The sequence below is a fragment of the Acomys russatus genome, chromosome 17, assembly GCF_903995435.1.
Source record: "Acomys russatus chromosome 17, mAcoRus1.1, whole genome shotgun sequence".
Taxonomy (NCBI): domain Eukaryota; kingdom Metazoa; phylum Chordata; class Mammalia; order Rodentia; family Muridae; genus Acomys; species Acomys russatus.
The window spans coordinates 1,380,386-1,402,810 of NC_067153.1; the positions used below are offsets into that span (position 1 = coordinate 1,380,386).

The 22,425-nt window shown below is 41.6% G+C and overlaps 1 protein-coding gene across 4 annotated transcripts in view; it reads left to right on the forward strand.

The window, feature by feature from the left end:
* The first annotated feature begins 1,705 nt into the window (after positions 1–1,705).
* Mtdh (metadherin) overlaps positions 1,706–22,425 on the forward strand; it is a 52,470-nt gene continuing 31,750 nt past the window's right edge. Inside the window, exons 1-2 of one of the 4 annotated variants that reach the window (XM_051159452.1) lie at positions 1,706–2,437; positions 15,477–15,575. In XM_051159452.1, coding sequence (XP_051015409.1) covers positions 2,060–2,437; positions 15,477–15,575 — 477 coding nt within the window. In that variant the 5' untranslated portion in view covers positions 1,706–2,059. The remainder of the gene's footprint in view (positions 2,438–15,476; positions 15,576–22,425) is intronic. The other 3 variants (XM_051159450.1, XM_051159453.1, XM_051159451.1) reach the window with 3 other exon arrangements.

The window sequence follows — 22,425 nt, forward strand, 5'->3', positions numbered from 1 at the left end:
CACAGAGATCCACTGACCCACAGGAGGAATTCTGTGAGTTCAAGGCCAGCCTGACCTATAAAGTGAGTCCAGGACAGCCAAGGCTACACAGAGAAACCCTCTCTCGGGGAATAAAACAAACAAGCAAACAAACAAATGTATGCATGCATGCATGTATGCATGGTGGGATAAAGATACAGTTCAGTGGGAGAGTGCTTGTCTACCACGCTTAAGGATCTGAGTTCAATCCCCAGGATAACTACAAAAGGGAAGGAAGGAAGGAAGGAAGGAAGAAGGAAGGAAGGAAGGTAGGAAGGAAGGAAGGAAGGAAGGAAGGAAGGAAGGAAGGGGAAAAAGAAAACAGTGCATTACATGTACATACACAGAGGAAGGAGGAAGAAGGGGAGATATGGTAACAATTATGTCTCTGATACCAAATACAGCAGAAGGAAAAAAGCAAGACACGATATGATCGTATTAAATCACATTTCCTTGTAGGCTGTAAAGGGACTAGCATGCCCACCTACAATGACTGTAAACCGACTAATTCACAAACCCACGGGTGACAATCCAGAATGATCAGAACTTAGGAAGATCATGACCCTTTGTGTCTGGAACCAACATAAACAGGTGAGGTTATAAAACTTATTCCAAAAATATGAACGCAATGTGTTAATTTTTAGAGTTCGTGCAAATCTCATTCCAAGGTTGAGGCCTTTATGATTTAGTCCTTTGTTTTAAGTCTGCATAAAGCTTAGCAAGAGTAGTTTGTTACCTACAAACCCATTAATTAATACTCACTACAGCACTGATGCAAAGTAGGTCAAAATACATTAATAGGTTTTTAGTTTGTAGTTACTTCAGTTGCTTATATGATAATTATCATTTAATGATAGACACTGTTTCCTTATAGCAAAATCAAAAATATAAATACTAAGGTAGTCCCCAAGCATTTTTATAATTAAGAACTGAAGAAGCACCTCATTTATTTATTTTTGGTGCTGGGAATCGACGCCAGAGCCTTGCCATGTGCTCAGCAAGCACATTCCCCGTTCTAACACTGCATTGACTGTAGGGCCACACACGCATTCAAAAAAATTGCAACTCCTTTTGTGTTGTATAAAAGCTTAAAATAATACGCCACACGGAAGCTTTCTCTGCATATAAATACAACCTAATGCGCTTCCTCTCAATATTTCCAATTAAGGCTACAAATTAGAAAGAAAATAATAGTGCCGCCCACGAGCATGCCGAAAGCCAAGTTTTTAATTCTGGAGCCTGACAACAGACAGCAGGAGTGAATGAGGGAGCGGACCCGAATATCGGCAAATGTTAAATATGCTAGTCGGCCCGGAAGAAATAACTGAATTACACCTGCTCGCGGCCCCAGACTCCACCAACTGACCCGCGACCTAGGGAGGAAAAAGCAGGTCCCCTGCACCGTCACGGCAGGAAAGAGCGGAAAGCCTGCTCACACTCCGGATGGATTTGACCGCGCACGCCTTACACCTGAGCCCCTCCCCGCACCCGGGGCGCCCCGGCCCGCAGGACTGCCGCAGCCAGGTCCCCATCTCCGGCTCCTCAAGCTCCGCGTCGCCACCCGCCACCAGCAGCACGCGGCGGCACAAGGGGACCCCCGAAAGACCAGAGCCCGCCGGCCCCGCCCACCGCACCACGTGACCCGGGCCCCGCCCACCGCGCCCACGTGACTCGGACCGGCCTCCGCGCGCGGCGTGGATCGCGGCCGGAGCCGCCATTGTTCCGCCGGGGGAGGACGGCGGGGCCTGGCGCTGGCGCCCCGACGCCGCTTAGCGGCCGCCTCTGGAGACACTCAGTCCCCGCCGCCCCGTGTCCTCCCGGCGGCCGCGGCGGCGTGAGGCCGGCTTCGGGCCACTGGGAGCCCTCGGCCCCTCCCCGCGGCGCCGGAGGCCGCCTATCCCACCCCGCTCCAGCGCGAGGGGCGGCCGCGATGCGCTCAGCCTGAGGTGTCGCGGCCCTCGGTAGCCTCCCACGACTGACTCTCCCCGAGGCGTCCGTGCGCCCCGGCGTCATCCCGCGCGTCTCTCCGGCGGGAAGGAAGATGGCTGCGCGGAGCTGGCAGGACGAGCTGGCCCAGCAGGCCGAGGAGGGCTCTGCCCGGCTGCGAGAGTTGCTCTCGGCCGGCCTGGGTTTCCTGCGCACCGAGCTGGGCCTCGACCTGGGGCTGGAGCCGAAGCGGTACCCGGGCTGGGTGATCCTGGTGGGCACCGGCGCGCTCGGGCTGCTGCTGCTCTTCCTGCTGGGCTACGGCTGGGCCGCGGCTTGCGCCGGCGCCCGCAAGAAGCGGAGGAGCCCGCCCCGCAAGCGGGAGGAGGCGGCCGTGCCCGCGCCGGCCCCCGAGGACCCAGCCCAGCCGAAGACGCTGAGAAGCGACGAGCAAAAGAAGAAGAGCCGGAAGAAGCTGCCTGAGAAGCCCAAAGTGAGTAGGGGGCGAGGAGCCGGGTGGGCAAGGGAGGCGAGAGCGCTTACGCCGAGAGTCGAAGACGAGGTGATGAGTGCACACGTTCCTTGAAAGTCGGAAAGTCGCGTTTCCTGCCTTGAAATTAACTCTGTGAGTAGGTATAATAAATAGAAGTGCCCAAGCTCAGAGCCCGGAAACCTTGGCCACCCCAACAGCAAACCCTTCCTAGAGGCCTATGGAAGTCGCCTGCATGTGGAGGCTAATGGGACGTTGGAAGTTCTGGAAGAGAGAGAGAGCGATGTCTATCTCAAGTCACGGTGAGACCTGAGACCTTAGCTAGTGTAGGAAATACAGTGACCTAAAAACTCTGGCTTAAAAAGGATTAAACGTGCCCATACTTCCATCTCACTTGGAAATGTTAAAGGGAAATGGTTGCCCTGTCTTGGCCTGGTGAATATGGCATGGGGGGAGCGGCGGCTAGTACAGGAGCTGGGCAAGAGGGAACTGGCTGTCCAATATTCCTTCGGGATATATGACCCTCTGAGCAGAAGGTAAGGCAAATTCAGCAAAGCAGTCTGTAGTAAGTGCACAGTGTGGAAATACTTGTTTTTAGTAAAATAAAGAGGAATGACAGGTTGGAATATCGACGTTTTCGAGGTTTCAAGCAGAAGCTTGCTGAACCACATATGAAAATGAAAAAGGTAGTCTTTTTTTTTTTTTAATCAGTCTTTAGTGTTATACTTATGTATTCTGTGCTGCCACTTCTCCATAGTGTTACTAGTCTGTTTTACATATTTTATGTAATATGAAAGATATGCAGAGCCAGGTGTGGTGGCGGATCGCTGTGAGTTCGAGGCCAGCCTGGTCTACAAAGCGAGTCTAGGACAGCCAGTGCTACACAGAGAAACCCTGTCTCAAAAATAAAAAAGAAAAGAAAGATATGCAGTATTAGAAATATCTATTAGCCAGATATAGGTGGCATATCTCTTGAGTTTGAGGCCAGCCTGGTCTACATAGTTTCAGGACAGCCAGGGCTACATAGAGAAACCCTGTCTCAAAAAAGAAAAAGGAATACCTCTTACTTTTGTATCATCTAAATATTACTCTTCACCTTTTCAGAACAATTCAGTAAGCCACTACCAGGTTCTTACTATGTAGAAATGTGTTCTGGTATGTTTGATGGGTGTTGTAAGGTGTGCATACAAGAGTTAAAGTCAATCATGGTGCCTAGTATGGGAGACAGATTCATAAATACTGTCTGTGTTCATGTACCCCAAGTGTGGATACAGTGTTAGTTTGATTTAGAGGGTGGAGACTAATTCTAGTTTGAAAAGCTGGGATTCACATCAAAAAAGAATATTGTTAGTACCAATACAAAAAAGAAGACAGACAACTCATATCATAAGCATTCAGTTTTGCTTGCTGAGTAGAAAGATAGAAGATAGGAGACCTAGAAAAGTATTGGTATAATACTTCCTTGAGTTAGGAGAAGAGAAAACAGAATCCACTTAGAACAGCACGAAGGGTTAAGTGATGTTCTGATGAAAACAGAACACTTAGCTTCAGAGTAAAGGTGATGTTGAAACAAACTGCATTCATTAATACTAAGGCCTGTGTGGACTGTGGCAGGTTGTGAAAATTTCAAAGCCTGTTTCGAACGGTTAGAATTTCACATGGTCTTGAGAGGGACAGGTGCTCTACGAGTCCATTTGAAGTACATCATGACACCAGATGACTCATCTGAAGGAGGAGCACACTTCACTGTGGAAAATGTACATGGGACTTAGGATCTGGCTCCTCCTCCTTTTCATTTGTGTTAAGGAAGGGGATATGGGCAATAAGATTGACAGAACTCTTTGAGGAGCTGGAATTGAGATTATATCACTGAATGCGAATTGGGTGAAATAGTAGCTTTATCGGACAATAAGAATGTATTAAGAGAAGCTGCAGTTCTAAAACTTGACTGCAATTCAGAAATATGTTTTACATTACAGCACAGGCATAAACTTATTTTTCTTTAATGCAGTTTGTGAACCACAAAATTAATTTCTGATTTGATTATTCGGCCTGACACCCACCACCCACAGTTAGGAAAATACTGCTTTCCAGGGCTAAGTAAAAACTTCATTATTTCCTGTTCATTTTATTCCTTGTACTATGCTGCATTTTTACTTAGGGGAGGAAAAAACAAACAAGGCCTAGATACAAGTTGAAAGTAGGAAAAAGAGTGCTTTATGTCTTACTATGAAGGGGACCGAAAAGTAAACAGCTCAGTGACTTCCCCAGGGAGCTTTATTCCAGTTACATAGAAGATAGCTACATACAGTACACTCCTATGTGTGTTCTGCTTTCATGGATTAAACCAACTAAGGATCAGAAATTTATTTTTAGGGTCTGGTTGATGTTGCTAAGTTGGTAGAGTGCTTACTTGGCATGCCTGAATCCCTGGGTTGGATGATCGGCACTGCATAAACTGGGGGCTTGGCATATGCCTATAGTCCTAACATTCAAAGTAGAGACAGGAGAATTAGACTTTCAAGGTCACCCTATGCAACCTAAGGAGCTTGATGTTACCCTGGGATATATAAAACCCTTCTCCCCCAAAGCAGTGGTTTTTAAAAACTGCAGCTGTGTTGAATTAGGTACAGAAAGACTTTCCCTTGTCATTATTCCCTGACCTATACAGCATAACAACTGTATATAAAGTGTTTACTTTGGACTAAGTATAATTAATCTAAGATTATTTCAAGTGTATGGGGATATGTGTAGGTGACATACCAATACCTTGTTGTATTTTATAAGGTATTTGGTATCTGTACATTTTGATATTCTTGAAAGTTCTGGAATCCCTCTACAATGGATACTTAGGGCTTTATTCAAAACAGTAACAGTACAGCCTACTGTGGTCTCAGGGACACCAACCTAATCTGTTTGACTTACTATGTGTCTAAATTGAAGATCTTTGTTAAAACACTGAAGTTTAATTCTTTTTTTTTTTTTCCCTTAAGATTTATATATTTTATGCCTGAGTGTTCTATCTGCATGTACACATGCAGGCCAGAAGAGGCCATCACATAGATGGTTGTGAGCCACCATGTGGTTGCTGGCAATTGAATTCAGGACCTGTGGAAGAGCAGACAGTGATCTTAAGCGCTGAGCCATCTCTCCAGCCCTGAAGTTAAATTCTTTCCTAGGTGTTGTCAGTAGAAACAATTTGAATGCCCCTTAAAATTTGTGTATTCCTGAGTTGTATTTCAGTCCTTTAAAGTTCGGGCTTTTTAGAGCTTCATCTAGGGACTCAGCTTTCTTGTACCTGACTGTTACCCAAGCTCAACTTGAACTCCCTGGGCAAAAGTGGTCCTCCAGCCTCACCTTGGCCCTGAGGTTTTGGCACTACAGGTGTGCACCACTGCCCAGCTTTTTGAATTTGTATGCATAACAAGCTGATTAGTTTAAAACCCCTCACTAAAATGGAGCTATAAAGTCCATACTATAAGAACTTGTGTTCTTTTCTTTCTTTTTGTTTGTTTTAGAGACATGGTCTCGCTGTGTTGCTCTGGTTGTCCTGGGACTCACCATGTAGACAGGTATGGCCTCAAATTCACAGAGATCCGCCTGCCTCTACCCCTGGAGTTCTGGGGTTAAAAGCATGCCCACCTGATCTTTTTTCTTAAGCTACTTAGAATGGCTCATGTTTGTGATCTCAGCACTGAGGCTGGAGAAATACTGTGAGATGAAGGCTATGCATACTGAGGTTCAGGCCATTTTGGACTATGGTGTGAGACAAAAAACAACGAAGACCTCTCTAGGCAGACAGTGGTGCTGTGCCTGTGACCTTAAGGCTTAAGCAGAGGCAGGGATGTCTTCAATTTGCAACACACTGTTCCTCCCCCGCCCCCCAATTTTTTTTCTTAAGTTGAGTCTCTTATTTGGGTGGACTCGGTGATACAAACTCTAGTTTCTTTGAGCATTCTGTATTGCAGGATATTTTGCCTATGTATAATTTTATTGTTTTATTTCATTACTTAGTTTTTCACAAATCATGCAATCCCTATTTTCAAAATATGTATGTGTATCTGTTTGTGTAAACATACATGTACATGCCAAAATCAACCTCCTCTGTCTTAAACATTTTATTATGTGTTGGAGTGTTTTGTCTGCACGTAAGTATGCACCACATGTGTGCCTGGTGCCCATGGAGACCAAAAAGAGGGAGTTGTGAACCACCATATGAGTATTGGGAATTGAACCACCCTGGAAGAACAGCACGTGTTCTAAACTGCTTCTTCAACCCCCTTCTTTTCTTTTCTTAATAAATTAATAATTTTTATTTAAAATTTTATATATGTTCCTCACCCTGCCCAACCTCCTAGATCCTCCCACCACCCTACCTACCCAACTTCATGTTCTTTTTCATTTTCTGCACTCTCAAAAACAAAACCAGTAAGACAAATAACAAAAAGTACACAAAAACCATGATTCTGTTTTGTACTGGCCAGCTACTTCTAGGCATGGGGCATGCCCTGGAATGTGGTTGATAGACCAAGGAGCTTTTGCAGGGGAGGGCGAGGATTGTTTTTGTTGGTTTTTTGGTTTGGGTTTTGGGATTTCTCTGTGTAGCTCTGGCCATCATGAAACTCACTCTGGAGACCAAGCTGGCCTTGAACTCAAGAAATCTACCTGCCTCTGCCTCTGCCTCCCAGCTGCTGGGATTAAAGGCTACCACCACTGTATTTCTTTCCTTTTTGGGGTTTGGTTTTTGGTTTTTCAAGACAAAGTTTCTCTCTGTAGCCTTGGCTGACCTAAACTCACTTTGTAGAACAAGCTAGCCTTGAACTCACAGAGATCCACCTGCCTCGCCTCCTGACTATTGGGATTAAAGGCATGTGCCTCCACTGCTCAGCCTTTTTTTAATGTTAAATATATTTTTCAACCTACATATTTTTAATATATCAATTTGTTTTTTATCCTACAGTCTCAGGTAAAAATTTCAGGTTGTCCATCTTTAAAACTGAAAGGAAGAGGTACTTTTTCACTTGCTGGCTTTTTTTTATTTCCTTCATTCTTTTTCTCTTTTATTGGCATTTTTTAAAAAATCATTCTTAGCTTGGCATGGTGGCGCACACCTTTAATCTCAGCACTCAGGAGGCAGAGACAGTTGGATCACTGTGAGTTTGAGGCCATCTTGGTCTACAAAGCAAGTCCAAAACAGCCAAGGCTACACAGAGAAACACTGTCTTGGGGGGGGGGGGAATCACTTTTATGTGTTTTGCATGATACCAAGTCATTTCAAGTTTTTTAAAAGATTTATTTACATATATAAATGCTCTATCTGCATGTACACCTACATGCCAGAAGAGGACTTCAGATCCCAGTATAGATGTGGTTGCCAGGAATTGAACTCAGGACCCCTGGAAGAGCAGACAGTGCTCTTCACCGTTGAGCCATCTCTCCAGCCCTCAGTTCAAGTTTTAAGTGGGTAAATGTGTTCATTTGATCTTTTAAGCTGAGTAATGGTTTAGGAGGATGTATGATCTTAGGTGAATGGTTTTTAGTACTTCCGCTTTGAGTCAGTTAGAAACACATAAGCAGAATTAACTTTAAAGGAAGTTCATTTTAGTGGATAAGTTATGTATTATGGTAGAAATTTTCATAAAGGTTTGCTATAGTGTAAATTTGAGTGTCTCTAAGTGAGTTTTTAAAAGTTTTTTGTTGGACAGGACATTCTCCACACCTATGTAGAGAGCGGGGACTGACTTTGACATGAACTCTGGTGCTCCATATTTGACCACCTCACCTCCCTTTGGTGGGGAGGCCTGGTGGCACTCAAAAAAAGAATAAGCAGGCTACCAAGATGAGACTTGATAGCCTATGACCATATAGTGGGGGAGGAGGTCCCCCTTGGTCACAGACCTAGGGGAGGGGAATAGGGTGAAAGCAGGAGGGAGGGAGGAATGGGAGGATACAGTGATGGGATAACAATTGAGTTGTAATCTGAATAAATTAATAAAATTAAAAATAAAGTTTTTTGTCTTCTATTACCTTACTTAACATTTAAAATAACTATTAAATACATAATTCAGTAAGATATTCAAGCAAAGTGTTAATCTTTATATCAGATAATAAGCTATGTAAGCCCACCTTTCTATTTTTGCATGAGGAGATGGCTGCCTTGTCTAACTTTACTTTTGTAAGCTTCAGTCTTTGACAGCCAGTAAAGTACTCTAATGATGGGATGGTTCTTTTGTAATCATTTTTTCCCCTAATTTAATGATACTGCCCTACTTTATGATTTGCACTAACTTTTGCTTACACTTTTTGGTTTTTCAAGACAGAGTTTCTGTGTGTATCCTCGGCAGTCCTAGAACTCACCTTATAGACTAGGCTGGCCTTGAATTCAGAAATCTGCCTGCCTCCGCCTGCCTCCGCCTCCCAACGGCTGGGATTAAAGCGTACACAGCCATGTCTGGCTTCTCAAATCTTTTTTAGATTTATTTGTTTGTGTATTATGTTTACAGTGTTCTGCCTGCATGTACGCCTACTCATCAGAAGAGGGCATTAGCTTTCATTATAGGTGGTTGTGAGCCACCGTGTGCTTACTGGGAATTGAACTCGAGACCTCTGGAAGTGCAGTCAGTGCTCTTAACCTCTGAGCCATCTCAACTTGCAGACAACTCAACTCTTTTACACATCTGTGCGTGCCCTCAGGCTGCATGACTGCAAAAGTACCTCAGATAGTGATTCTGTGGTTATAGTTCTTGTGAGTGGGCAATATCATCAGTACAGGATTTATGAATACTAAGGATCGACTGAGTCAAAGGCTGTACTTTGAAGCCTGGTGTTTATTTTCAAGCATTAGCATCTCTAAAGCAGAACTCAATTTCTTGCCTTCTCTATTTCTGTAAAATATAAATCACCGTCCACTTAGTTATTCAGATTAAGTCCTGACACCCTTAAAATCTGGGCATTCTTCCGGGCATGGTGGTGCACTCCTGTGATCTCAGCACTGGGGAGGCAGAGGCAGGCAGATCTCTGAGTTCGAGGCAGGCCTGGTCTACAAAGCAAGTCCAGGATAGCCACGGCCACATAAAGAAACCCTGTCTTGGGTGACGGGGGGTGAGGGGGCGGAAAGAACCTTATGGTTGGGGTCATCACAACAGGAAGAACTGTATTAAAGGGTCACAGGATTATGAAGCTTGAGAACCATTGTCTCTACTGCTGAACCATCTCTCCAGCCCCTGGTTTTTGACACAGTCTTTTCATTTGGTAGCACAAGCTCATCTGTAACTCAAGAGCCTCCTGTCTCAGCGTCTGTGCAGTATTGCAGTTCTGATTCTTGAGTGCTGTGATTGCCCTTGTGCCTAGCTAGTAGGAGTCTTTTTTTGAAATAATAAATTGCCATCATGCCTAAAATCAGCACTTCATAGGTTTTGTGCTCAGAATCAAAACCTCTTTCCATGGCCTATAAGGCCCAGCACCTGCATTTCTTTCAAAGTCAGTTGCTAGCCTTGTCTTATTTTCTACTTTAAACTACACTGGTGGCTCATGCCAGTAATCCCAGTACTCAGTGAAGCAGAGGCTGGCAGATCTCTGAGTTCTACGACAGCCAAGGCTAAACAGAGAAACCCTGTCTCAAAAAACTAAAACAAACCTACACTGGTGATTTGTTGTTGTTTGGTTGGTTTAGTACTTCACGTTTTCTTTCATAGTTCATTGTCTTTATATGAATAAATGTTAAAGCTTCTAGAACAGCCAGGCGGTGGTGCACGCCTTTAATCCCAGCACTTGGGAGGCAGAGGCAGGCCGATCGCTGCGAGTTCGAGGCCAGCCTACAAAGCAAGTCCAGGACAGTCTGTCTCCATTAGTTGTATCAGTCCCTAGATCTTATCTTTAAAAATTACCTAGAAAGCTAATGTCTGTAATCCTAGCATTTGGGCAGTGGAGGCAGGAGGATTAGTAATTTAAGGCTGGTCCGGTTCCATAGCAGGTAAAAAGCCATTTGGGTTCGTATGTATCAAAGCTAAAAATCATCTCAGAAAATTCTTTTCCAGTCATTACTTGAAATCATTATCCTCTTTAGTATTCTGTCTTCAAACTGATTGTTTCTTTTGTAATAGTCATCAGAATGTGTCCTACTTGTTTACTTTTTTAAAGGTCTTTCTCAAGATTAGAGCGGCCTGTTGGAGTTCAAGGCAATGGCAAACCTGCCTGGCATGAGAGGCTTTAATTGGTTGTTGATTAAGTGCCTAAAATAGCACTTGTAGTTTAAGTAATTTGTTATTGAGCTAAATAAATGTATAGTTTAATATATTCCCAGTAGAACTGTGATTGTTCTTGGTTTTGTTTTTATTTTGTAGTGGCTTTTTGTTTTGTTTTGTTTCTGTTTTTTGAGGCAGGGTTTCCCTGTGTAGCCTTGGCTGTCCTGGACTTGCTTTGTAGATCAGGCTGGCCTCAAACTCAGAGATTTGCCTTCCTCTGCTTCCCTGAATGCTGGTATTAAAGGTGTGTGCCACCACACCGGGCTTTTTAATATTTTTCAAGACAGGATTTCTCTGTGTAACAGCCCTGGCTGTCCTATACTAGGGATTAAGAAGCTTTTAATAATAAGAATAATGATAATAATAATGATGATGAAGCTTTTAATTAGTATATTCTCCTGGTTTCTTAGAAGAGCCTTGGGATTAAGTGACATACTCGAGGTCATAAGACCAGAGGAGTTTCAGAATCAAAACAGTGTCCTAATTTCCAGTCTAAGAAGGTCATGTTTTTATTTTGTTATGTTTTGGTGTTTGATTTTTTTCAAGATAGTGCTTCTCTGTGTAGTAACTGTCCTGGAACTCGCTCTGTAGACCACCAGGCTGGCGAGGAACCTCAGAGATCCACCTGTCTCTGTTTCCTGTGTACTGGGATTAAAGGTATTCACCACCACTGCCTGGCCTAGGTCATGTTGTTTTTCCTGTATCTCTCTGATTTCCTTGGCATCTTCCAGTATATTAAATTGTATTCACAGAATAAATCCAACTACCCCAATTAACTTACATCTTGGCTACTTTAGTTTTAGAAGTTTTGAAAAAATAACTTTCTTTAATCTTTTTTTTTATTAATTTATTTATTTATTATCTATACAGTGCTCTGCCTTCATGTACACCTACAGGCCAGAGTAGGGCATTAGGTCACATTCTAGATGGTTGTGAGCCACCATGTGGTTGCTGGTAATAGACCTCATGACCTCTGGAAGAACAGTCAGCGCTCTTAACCTCTGAGCCATCTCTCCAGCCCAACTTTTTCTCTTCTCTTCTCTTTCTGGTTTTTTGAGACAGGGTTTCTCTTGTAGTCCTAGCTGTCCCACAACACTTTGTAGACCAGGCTAGCCTTGAACTCATAGAGTCTCTGCCAGCATAGTGGCACATGCCTGTAATCCCAGTACTTTGGAGGCAGACAGGCAGAGCTCTATGAGTTTGAGGCCATCCTTGTCTACAAAGGAAGTCCAAGACAGTTAAGTCTATACAGAGAAACCCTGGTTTGTTTGGGGCTTTTGTTTTTTGTTTGTTTGTTTGTTTGTTTGTTTGTTTTTTCTGGTGGGAGGGGGGAATAACTTTCTAAAAGGCTCCAGAATTTTGGCTCCATTTGTTTGGCTATATGACATGTTTGTTTTGTTGTTGTTGTTTATCCTTTTTTGTTTGTTTGTTTGCTTCATACTGCCAGAGGCCTAGCATAAAAAGATCATCAATATCTATGTTCTTCTTAGATACCAAGAACAAATAAACCCTCTGAACACTATGTTCTATTTTCACTTTATTGATCTGTGTTCTTTTTTAAGCATAAGAATGCCTTGGAATCTCACAGAGAACAAACTGAAAACCAGGGAGCCTGCATAGGACTGACCTAGGCCTTCTACATATAGGTTACAGTTGTGTAGCTTGGTCTTCTTGTGGGACTCATAGCAGTGGGAGCAGGAGCTGTCTCTGACTCTTCTACCAGCTCTTGGGACTGTTCTCCTTACACTGGGTTGCCTCATTTAAGACAAGGGAAGGTGCCTACCTACTTTTACAGCAACTTGATACGCAGTGTTTAGTTGATATCCGTGGAAGACCTGCTCTTTTCCTGAAGAGAAATAGAGTGTGGGAGCAGGGAGACTGGGAGGAGAGGAGGCACAGGAAACTGCAGTCAGGATGTTAATAATAACAACAACAACAACAACAACAACAAGTTTTTTAAATGCAGAGCTGGGGTGGTGGTGCACACTTTTAATCTCAGCACTCAGGAAGCAGAGACAGGCGTAGCTCTGTGAGTTTGAGGCCAGCAAGGTCTACAAAGCAAGTCCAGGACAGCCAAGCCTACACAGAGAAACCCTATCTCAAAAAAAGAAAAGAAAAGAAAAGAATGCCTTGGAAATAAGTTATTATTCAAGCAAAATAGAAAGTTCTAAGTTTGATGTTATCTGGGGAGTTTTTACATTTCCTTTGTTTTCTCTGTCCAACTCAACTAATAGTTGACACTGATGCACAGAATGCTAAACTTCTAAAAACCGTGATCAGATTCCAGGCAAGAAATACATGAACATACGGATCTGCTATATCAATTGTAGTCCTTATCGCAGTTCTCATTAAATGGCAAACTGAAACAATGCTTATATTTCATTTTTCAGAAACCATCCATAGCATAATTTAGCCCTATGACAAGTATTGAGCATTCATGATACAGTTAATCAGGAGATACTTGGGAATTCCTGAAGAATTGGACTTTGAGATCTTCGCTACTAAATGAAGTAGCTCAGTCTATATGGCAAGATTTGCAAATTATATTAGAGATCATATTTATAAGATTGTTCTATTGGTTATGAAAGGTGGTTTGATTTTGTTTTGGGGGACGTGAGACAGGATTTCTTTGTGTAGCCTTGGCTGTCCTGGACTCATTTTGTAGACCAGGCTGGCCTCGAACTCACAGTAACCCAACTGCCCTGTCCCTCCCAAGTGCTGGGATTAAAGACGTGCGCCACCATGCCTGGCTGCCTTTTATCATTTTTATGTTGTACGTTAATATACTTAGGACTCTACCACCACCTAACCTAGCACCTGTAAATTTTAAAGATGCATTTTTATTTTATGTGTATGAGTGGTTTGTATGTATGCATGTCTACCATGTGTGTGTCTAGTGCCTGGGGAGGATAGAAGAGAGTATGAGATTCCCTGGAATTGGAGTTGTTATGGTTGTGAGCCACCATGTGGGTGATGGGATCCCAACTTGGGTTCTCTGCAAGAGGAGAAAATGCTCTTAACTACTGAGCCATTTCTCCAGCTCCTGCTTGATTATTTTTAACAATGCATATAAAGTCACATTGTGGACACTTTTTTGAAATTTAAAATAGTTTTTTTCCTACAATATGACCACCCCTCCCCCAGCTCCTCCTAGATTCCTCCCAGTTCTTTAGCCACCTAAATATATATACCCCCCTTTTTTCTTTCTCATTAGAATACAGATAGGCATCTTTTTTAAAAAGTAAAATGCAAACCAGGACAGTACAAGGGAAATGAGGGGGTAAGGGTGGGAGGAAAGGAAAAAAAAAAAAAAAAAAAAAAAAAAAAAAAACCCTTGCTGACTTTAATGGTTTGAATATGAGAGGAATAGATAAGCAAAAAAGAAGTGAAAGATTGAGAAAAAAAAGATAGATGGAGAACATGGGCCCTTTTATCAGTCTATCCCTTTTTGTTAATGGAGCTCAGGATTGTTTAACGGGGAAGAAAAGGTAGAAATGATTCTGCCCACAAACACCTAGGTGTGTTTCTCATTTTAGAAATGTTGGGAACGAAGCAGCTCTTTGTTTGCGTCTGTGGCGGTGGTTCATAGCCATTACATTAGAGAACTAGAAGCAATATTAGGGTCTTCTAAAGCATGCATTAACTGGATATCATCTTTGACTGCTTTGTTGCTACTGTGGAAGAATTATTCTTTCAATAAAGACTACCCATACATCCTAAAATAGTTTCAGTCTAGCTCTATACAGAAAAAGTTTGCTTCCCAGCACTCAAAGGCAGGCTAGTCAGTGCTACAGAGAAACCCTGCTTAAAAAAAAAATTGCTGAGGGTCTAGACAGATGACTCACTGCTTAAAAACATTACTGCTCTAGCAGAGGACCTGAATTTGTTTCCCAGCACCCACATTGAGTGGCTAAGGAAGACCCAACATCCTAGTCTAGCCTCTGCACTCACATGCACAGTCAAACACACGCATGCACACATAATTTACAAAAACACTCAATGTTTAAAAAAAAAAACAAAACGGTTTACTGAGTCTTAAATAAAGCCAAAGTCATCTTACAGGTAAAGAAATAAAATCTAGAGGCGGTAAGATGCTCTGCGATTACCCAGCTGATAGTGACCACAAAGTAAATACACTTCAGGGCCCCTTGTAGCTACCTATACTTGATTGTTTTTATTAGAGTGTTTGTGTGTGATCAGAAAATTTGGTTATAGTATTTTGTTTATAAGTTTATTATACGGGGGTGCTGGAGAGAGAGCTCAGTGATTAAGAGCACTGGCTGCTCTTGCAGAAGACCAGGGTTCAATTCCCAGCACCCACAAAGTAGTGTGGCTCACAATTGCCTATAATTCCTGTTCCAGGGGAATAATGTCCTCTTCTAATCTCCACAGGGACACATGTCAACAGACATACATGCAAAACAAAACATACAATAAAAATTTTAAAAGATTTTATTTATTATGTGTACAATATGCATTAGATCACATAATAGATGGTTGTGAGCCACCATGTGGTTGCTGGGAATTGAACTCAGGACGTTTGGAAGAGCAGTCAGTACTCTTAACCGCTGAGCCATCTCTCCAGCCCCCATACAATAAAATTATAAAAGTTAAAAACAAATCACAAAACACTCTTATTAGTCCATTGAGATTTAGATGACATGGCCATACAAAAGCAACCTTGTTAATTTGGGTCAAAGAAGAACTTGATTGTTGTATGTATTATTTCCCAGGTATAAATCTTTGGTTTGATCAGTAAGTCAATTTGATGATAAAGTGTTTTCTTGTTACCTGTGCAGCCCAATGGACGGACTGTTGAAGTTCCTGAGGATGAAGTAATTAGAGCCCGAAGTATAACAGCAAAGCAGCCACCAGAGACAGACAAGAAAAATGAAAAGGTAAGCTTAGGAACATATGTATGCAAAGTTTTAAATAAAGAGAATAACACAAAAATTGTGCTTTGGTGTTTGGTAGGATTATATATCTTCCATTTAAGGAAACTGCAAAATCTAAAACAATCATATTGTATAAGTACTGAAAGTTAGAGTAAAAAAAATTTCTTTTAAAGGAGACTGTTCATTATGCCAAAAATAACTTATGACTTGAGTATCTTTTGTTTCAGTGAGGTTCTGGCTTTATAGGTTACTTCTGATACAAATCTTAACATGATTCTATAGAATCATGATACTTATGCTAATGTACTTTATAATTTAAAAAAAAATGCTTAGGGAAATTGTCCACTGGTGTTGTTTAAATAGATTTTACTTGCTAGGTAAGTTGAACCATCCACCTATTAAACAGTTGACTTTATTTAACAAGATAATTCTGCTGAGATTATTATTTTAAAAGGTTTGGTTAAGGGCTGGCAACATGACTCAGTAGGTAAAGGCATTTGTCACCAAGCCTGAAGACCTAAGCTCAATCTCCAGAATTTACCACGATAGTAGATGACACTGCCCTCTGACTTCCGTGTGTGCGCACGCGCACTTGTGGAAACCAGAAAAGGACTTCCAGAGAATCCTCCTGGAGCTGGAGTTAAGGTTGTAAGCTGCCTGTTGTGCACACTGGGAATTGAACTTCGGTCCTCTGAAAAAGTAGTTACTGCTCTTAACCACTGAGCTTTCTCCAGCCCTAAGAAGCTTGATTTTTGTACAAAGTAATTGCACCTCAAGTTAGAATGCTGGCTATCTTTCTTGTAGTTTCAGTAAGCCTTACAGATATAACTTATTCTAGAAAGGACACACACACACATTTTATATATGGAGAGCTGGAGTGAATTGATGTGTGTAAAGTAAATTATTAACTGCCATAGTTTTGTGTGTGCACATGCTACTTTTGTCTCTGTTGTTACAGCCCCGACTAGCTTCAAATTTATCATCCTCCTGCCTCCACCATCACAATGCTGGGATTATAGGTGCATGCCACCACATGGGGTGTACTTTCAGAAAGATTACGGCCTATATAAGGAAAGGCAAATAGAGAAGCTGTCTGGTAAAATTAGGAACTTTGGTGCCACGTATTCAATGGAGAAAGGAAATCCTACATAGGTAACCAAAAAAGACTGATTTGCTGGGCAGTGTGGCGCATGCCTTTCTTTAATCCTGCACTCTGGAGGAAGAGGCAGGTGGATCTCTGTGAGTTAAAGGCCACCCTGGTGTACAGAGTGAGTTCCAGGCCAGCCAGGGCTACATAGTGAGACTCTGTCTCAAAAAAAAGGTAGAGGGGGGAGGGAGAAAATACTGACTTAATTAAAGATGGGTGATATCTCAGTAACTGGAAGAGGAAAGCCTGTTTTGGAGGGAAAGAATCAAATGAACAGGGATGCTATTCAGATGAAACAAATGGACATATTCAGATACACTCAGAAGTCCTTAAAGAAGCCTAAGAGGTCAAGATTGTAGGGGTGTATGGTTTTTAAAATTTATGTATATGTAGAACTGTAGGCAAATTTATCTCTCAGCAACCTTTATTATTAATGAATCCATTTTGCATCTAGGATTATAAAGGTCTGATTTAAAGGAGAAAATGAAAATTGCTAGTTAGAAAACCAGTAATAAGTAAAATGTATAAAGGCTGGTTAGATCATGTCAATGATACCTACTGAAATCCTAATATCATTCATTATAAGAACTAATAGTATTCAGTGAGTAAGAGATTTTCACATCATTTCATCCTAATAAGCAACATTGAGATACTTTATTTATTTTTAGTAGCCGAATAAATAAGTAGCTAACTACACAAGACCACAAAACTAGTAATAATACTTACTCAATTTTTATAAGGCAACAGTTCTCAAAGTTTGGTCACTGAATCCCTAAGAAAGGAATCCTAAGGACCCTTTGATTGAATCCCTGAAAACAAAACTATTTACATAGTAATTAAAACATTTTGCCTTTTTTTAATGTGTTGATATTTGCACTGATGGTGCCAGAGCAGTGGGTGAAATTGCTGGCTCTTTACCATGACTCAAGGCAACAGCACTAAACTACTGCTGCTCTTTGTCCTTACTGCTGTCTGCTCTATTTTGGAAGAAGAAAGTTTGCTAGTTTCTCTGTAGAGTACTTTATCAAGGGTGCAATAAAAATGCTTGTTAATTCTTTGGTTTTTCAAGATAGTTTCTCTGTGTATCCTTGGCTATCCTGGACTCACTTTTGTCGACCAGTCTGGCCTCGAACTCACAGCGATCCGCCTACCTCTGCCACCAAGTGCTGGGATTACAGGCGTGTGCCACCATGCTCCACTGCTAATCTTAATTTTTAATCTGTGTTTGCCACATTTATTTTGTGTATATATGTTGTGGGTACACACGTGGTCAGGATAATTTGCAGAGGGATCCATTCTCTAATTCTGTCTTGTGGGTTCTGGGGATTGAACTCAGTTTATCAGACTTGGAAGCAAGCACTGATGAGCCATCTTGCAAGCCCTAAATTTTACATTTTAAAGCGCATTCTTAATTATTTTGCATGGTGAAATGTGACTGTGTATAAAGGTGTACTGCATACTTAAGAACAAGAACAAGAGTCTTAACACTTGTACAGTGAATCATAAGCTGAGCTAGCAACTTAGGTTCTTCTGAATAATGATTGATACACAGTATTGGGTTTTCAGACTTGGATGTCTATCTGTAGGCATTTTCTCAAGAATAAACAAAATGATTCCATCATTTCAGTAAAAGAAGATAATATTAAAGCCTGGACGTGGTGGTGCACTCCTTTAATCCCAGCACTCGGGAGGCAGAGGCAGTCAGATCGCCGTGAGTTCGAGGCCAGCCTGGTCTACAAAGTGAGTCCAGGACAGCCAAGGCTACACAGAGAGACCCTGTCTCGAAAAAGATGATGTTTACTGAAAATGATAAAAGGACTTGGCAAATGAAAATTAGAATTGGAATATTTAGATTTACCATCATGACCTAACAACTTCTGATACTTAAAAATTCTGATGTCATCACTTGTGGTATTATAAATAAGACTTTTTTTTAAAGGCTTGAAATGGTGAGACATGCCTTTCATCCCAGAATTTGGGAGGTGAGGGTGGGAGGATCAGAAATTCCAGTGTAGTTTCAACTGTGCTAAATAACTATTTCAGTTTGAGGCCAGCAAGGCCAGGTACATGAGATCCTGTCTCAAAAAAAGAGAAAAAAAAAAAAAAACGTTTCGTAAACCTTCTGTAACTTAGTGAACCAGTATTTTGTACTAAACCACTGCCCTTTTATCACAGAGTCGTGTATAGGCCAGGCATGGTAGTGTAAGCCTTTCATCTCTGCACTGTAGAGGCAGATAAATCTTTCTGAGTTCAAGGCCAGCCAGGCCTACATAGTGAGACACCCTGTCTTTACAAAAAATTAAGTCATTAAACATTCATTCAAAGTTAATTTTAATATAGTATAATATGAAAAAATGTTTAAGATTTGTTTTATATATATGGGTGTTTTGCCTGTGTATATAGCTATATTTTCTATATGTGTGGTGCCAGTGGAGGCTAGAAGAGTTATAGATGGTTTCTTTAAAAATGCAGCATGCTTTCTCAGTGATCTTAGAAGTCATGTTGTTGTTACAGTTTTTCTTTTAAGATTTGTTTTTTTATATGTGTGCCTGTGTGAGTTAGTTTATGTGCCTCATGTATGTGCAGATGCATGAGGAGGCCAGGGGGCATCAAATCCTCTGGAACTAGAGATACAAATAGTTGTGAGTTGCCAACATGGGTGCTGAGAACAAAACTTGGATCCTCTGCAAAAACAATAAGCCTCTTAACCAATGAACCAACTTCCCAGCCCCACACTCCAGTTTGATGCTGACCTAAAACACCTGCCTGTGAAACTAGCCTAATTTCAAATTCTTAATCTTTCTCAGTTTGAGCCACAATGATTTTTTGTCTTCTTGGTAGGGAGTTTTATTTTGAAAATAAAAAATAAAAATAATAAATTTACCAAACTGGGCATGGTTGTTCATACCTTTAATCTCAGTCCTCAGGAGGCAAGGACAGGTTGATCTCTGAGCTCCAGAACAGCTAACATTACATAGTGACACCGTCTCTCAAAACAAATTACATACAGCTACAATCAAATTATGTAATAGTTTCCTCATTCTCAAAAGAAACCTCATGTCTTTTAATAATTATTATTCCCTTTTTCCTTTATTCAGTTCCAACCCTGGAAACACTAATCTAATGTAAATATCAAGGGAGAATTTTTTTTCTTCCCTTCTCCACTGGAGATATCTTTGTGTGGGCCATGGGTATAGCTCAGTAATAGATCATTTGCCTACTGTCCACAGGACCCAGGGATTAAGCCCCAATGCCACAAAATAAAACTTACACACACACACACACACACACACACACACACACTGTGAATGTCTCTGGATTTTCTTCATGTTCCAGTCACAGCAACTTGCTGTAATAAGTTATACAGACATTAAAGATATTTCACGTACATAAAACGCTGTTCTCACAACATTGTTATTTTGTTTTGAAAAATACTACTATATAGATTGTTTGTAGATAGTTGTGATTATTTTGAAATACATTAGCATAACTAAATAAACCCTTAGTGTCTAACAGTATCTTCTGATAGAGGTTTGAGGATTGTCACCAAACAAAATAATTCCAAAGCAGCATACATGGAAACAAACATCAACTAGAACAACCTGTATCAATGCTTAATGCCTCCTGCATGCAGAGTGCTTACATAGTGCTTACGTTTGTGGTTTACTTGTGTAATGCATCTTAGGAATTATGATTTAAGTCAGAGCTTTACAAGTCATAGCTGGTTACAAAGTATAGATGCACTTTAAGTATTTAAAAGTTTACTTGGGTTCACAATTGAATGTTGGAACTGCTTATTTACATACTTTGGGTAACTCCTTACATATTATGCAAAGAAGCCAGATTTTTACAGGTGATGGGAAGCATCTACAGTTGTGTGCTTGCATGTGTCCATGTGTGAGGACATGTATGCTTGCCTGTGTAAATGTGTATAGAGAGGTACCAGAGGTTAAGATGTCTTCTTCAGTCATTCTTCTCCCTGTATTTTTTAGGTGTTTATTTATGTGTATTACATAATTTGCTTTCATGAGTTTATGTGCACCCTATCTGTGCAGAAACCTAAGGATGCCAGAAAAGGTGTCAGATCCTATAGAACTGGAGTTCAAGATAGTTGTGAGGCTCAGTGTGGATCCTAGAATCAGAACCCAGATTCTCTGTAAGAGCAGCAAGTGTTCTTAACCATCATGCCACCTTTCCAGTCACTCCACTGTATATTTTGAAGTAAGGTCTCACTAAAACTGGAGCTTTGTGTTTGGTTAGACTGGCTGGATAACCAGCTCCTGAGATCTGCCCCATGCCATCACACCCAGTTTTCACATACATTCTAGAAATCTGGGCTCAGGACCCCATGTTTGCTTAGCAAGCACTTTACCCACAGAACTATCTCCCAGGCAGCCCGTCTGAAGGCTTTTTAGAAGGAATGAGGGTGAATGTACTCGGATAGATTCGCTGGGAGGTAAGTAGGAAGAAGGTAACCAGCCCTTCTGGAGACGGCTCAGAGGTTGAGAGCACTGGCTGCGCTTCCATAGGTCCAGAGTTTGATTCCCAGCAACCACATGATGGCTCACAACCACCTGCAATGTGATCTGATGCCCTCTTCTGGTCTGCAGTGTACATGCAGGCAGAGCACTGTATACATAATCAATCCATCAGTCTTTTAAGAAAGAAAAAAGACGGTAGCCCTTAATCCTCTGGGTCTCTTGATTATTGTACCTTCTTTGGGGGCTCTCCTATTGGTTTACATTGTCCAACTTTGATGTGACTGTCTTTGTTTTATCGTGGTTTATTTTGTTATATTTTGTTGTTAATCTCTTAGAAGTCTGTTTTTTGTTTTTTTGTTTGTTTTTGTTGTTGTTTTTTATAATGAAAGACAAAGGGAATAAATCCAGATAGAAGGTGATGTAGGGAGAATTAGTGGGGTAGAAGGAGGGGAAAATAATCGGGATATATTATGAGAAAAGAATCTATTTTCAGTAAAAGGGGAAAAGAGAAGGGAAGGGAAAAGGTAGCCCTTGAAGATGAGGGTGTGTTCTAATACCTGTCACGTGTGTCTCTCCTGTGTTAGCTTTTTGGCATAGCTGGTGTCCACTGATACGAGTATTTCTCTATACTCAGCTTCAAAAACGGCGCCTGACACATGGAAAATAGCTTATAGACGTTGGTTGTATGGAGACCATTCAAGGAGAGATTTTTCTTCTCTCTTTTCTTTTTTTCTTTTTTTCTTTTTGGTTTTTTAAGACAGGATTTCTCTTTGCAGCCTTGGCTGTCCTTACTTTGTAGACCAGGCTGGCCTCGAATTCACAGAGATCCACCTGTCTCTGCCTCCCACTAGGATTAAAGTCACGTGCCACCATGCCTTTCCAAAGGCTGCTTTAGATTTTGGTTTTTGAGACAGGGTTTCTCTGTGTAGCCTTAGCTGTCCTGGAACTCACTCTGTAGACCAGGCTGGCCTCAAACTCACAGTTATCCACCTGCCTCTGTCTCCCAAGTGCTAGGAGTAAAGGCATGCACCCCCATGCCCGGCACTGTTTTTTGATTTTTAGTTTTTTGTTTTTTGGTTTTTGGTTTTTGGTTTTTTTTAGTTTTTAAGACAGGGTTTCTCTGTGCTATCTTGGCAGTTCTAGGCTCGCTTTGTAGACTAGGCTGACCTCGAACTCACAGCAATTCACCTGCCTCTGCCTCCCGAGTGCTGGGATTAAAGGCGTG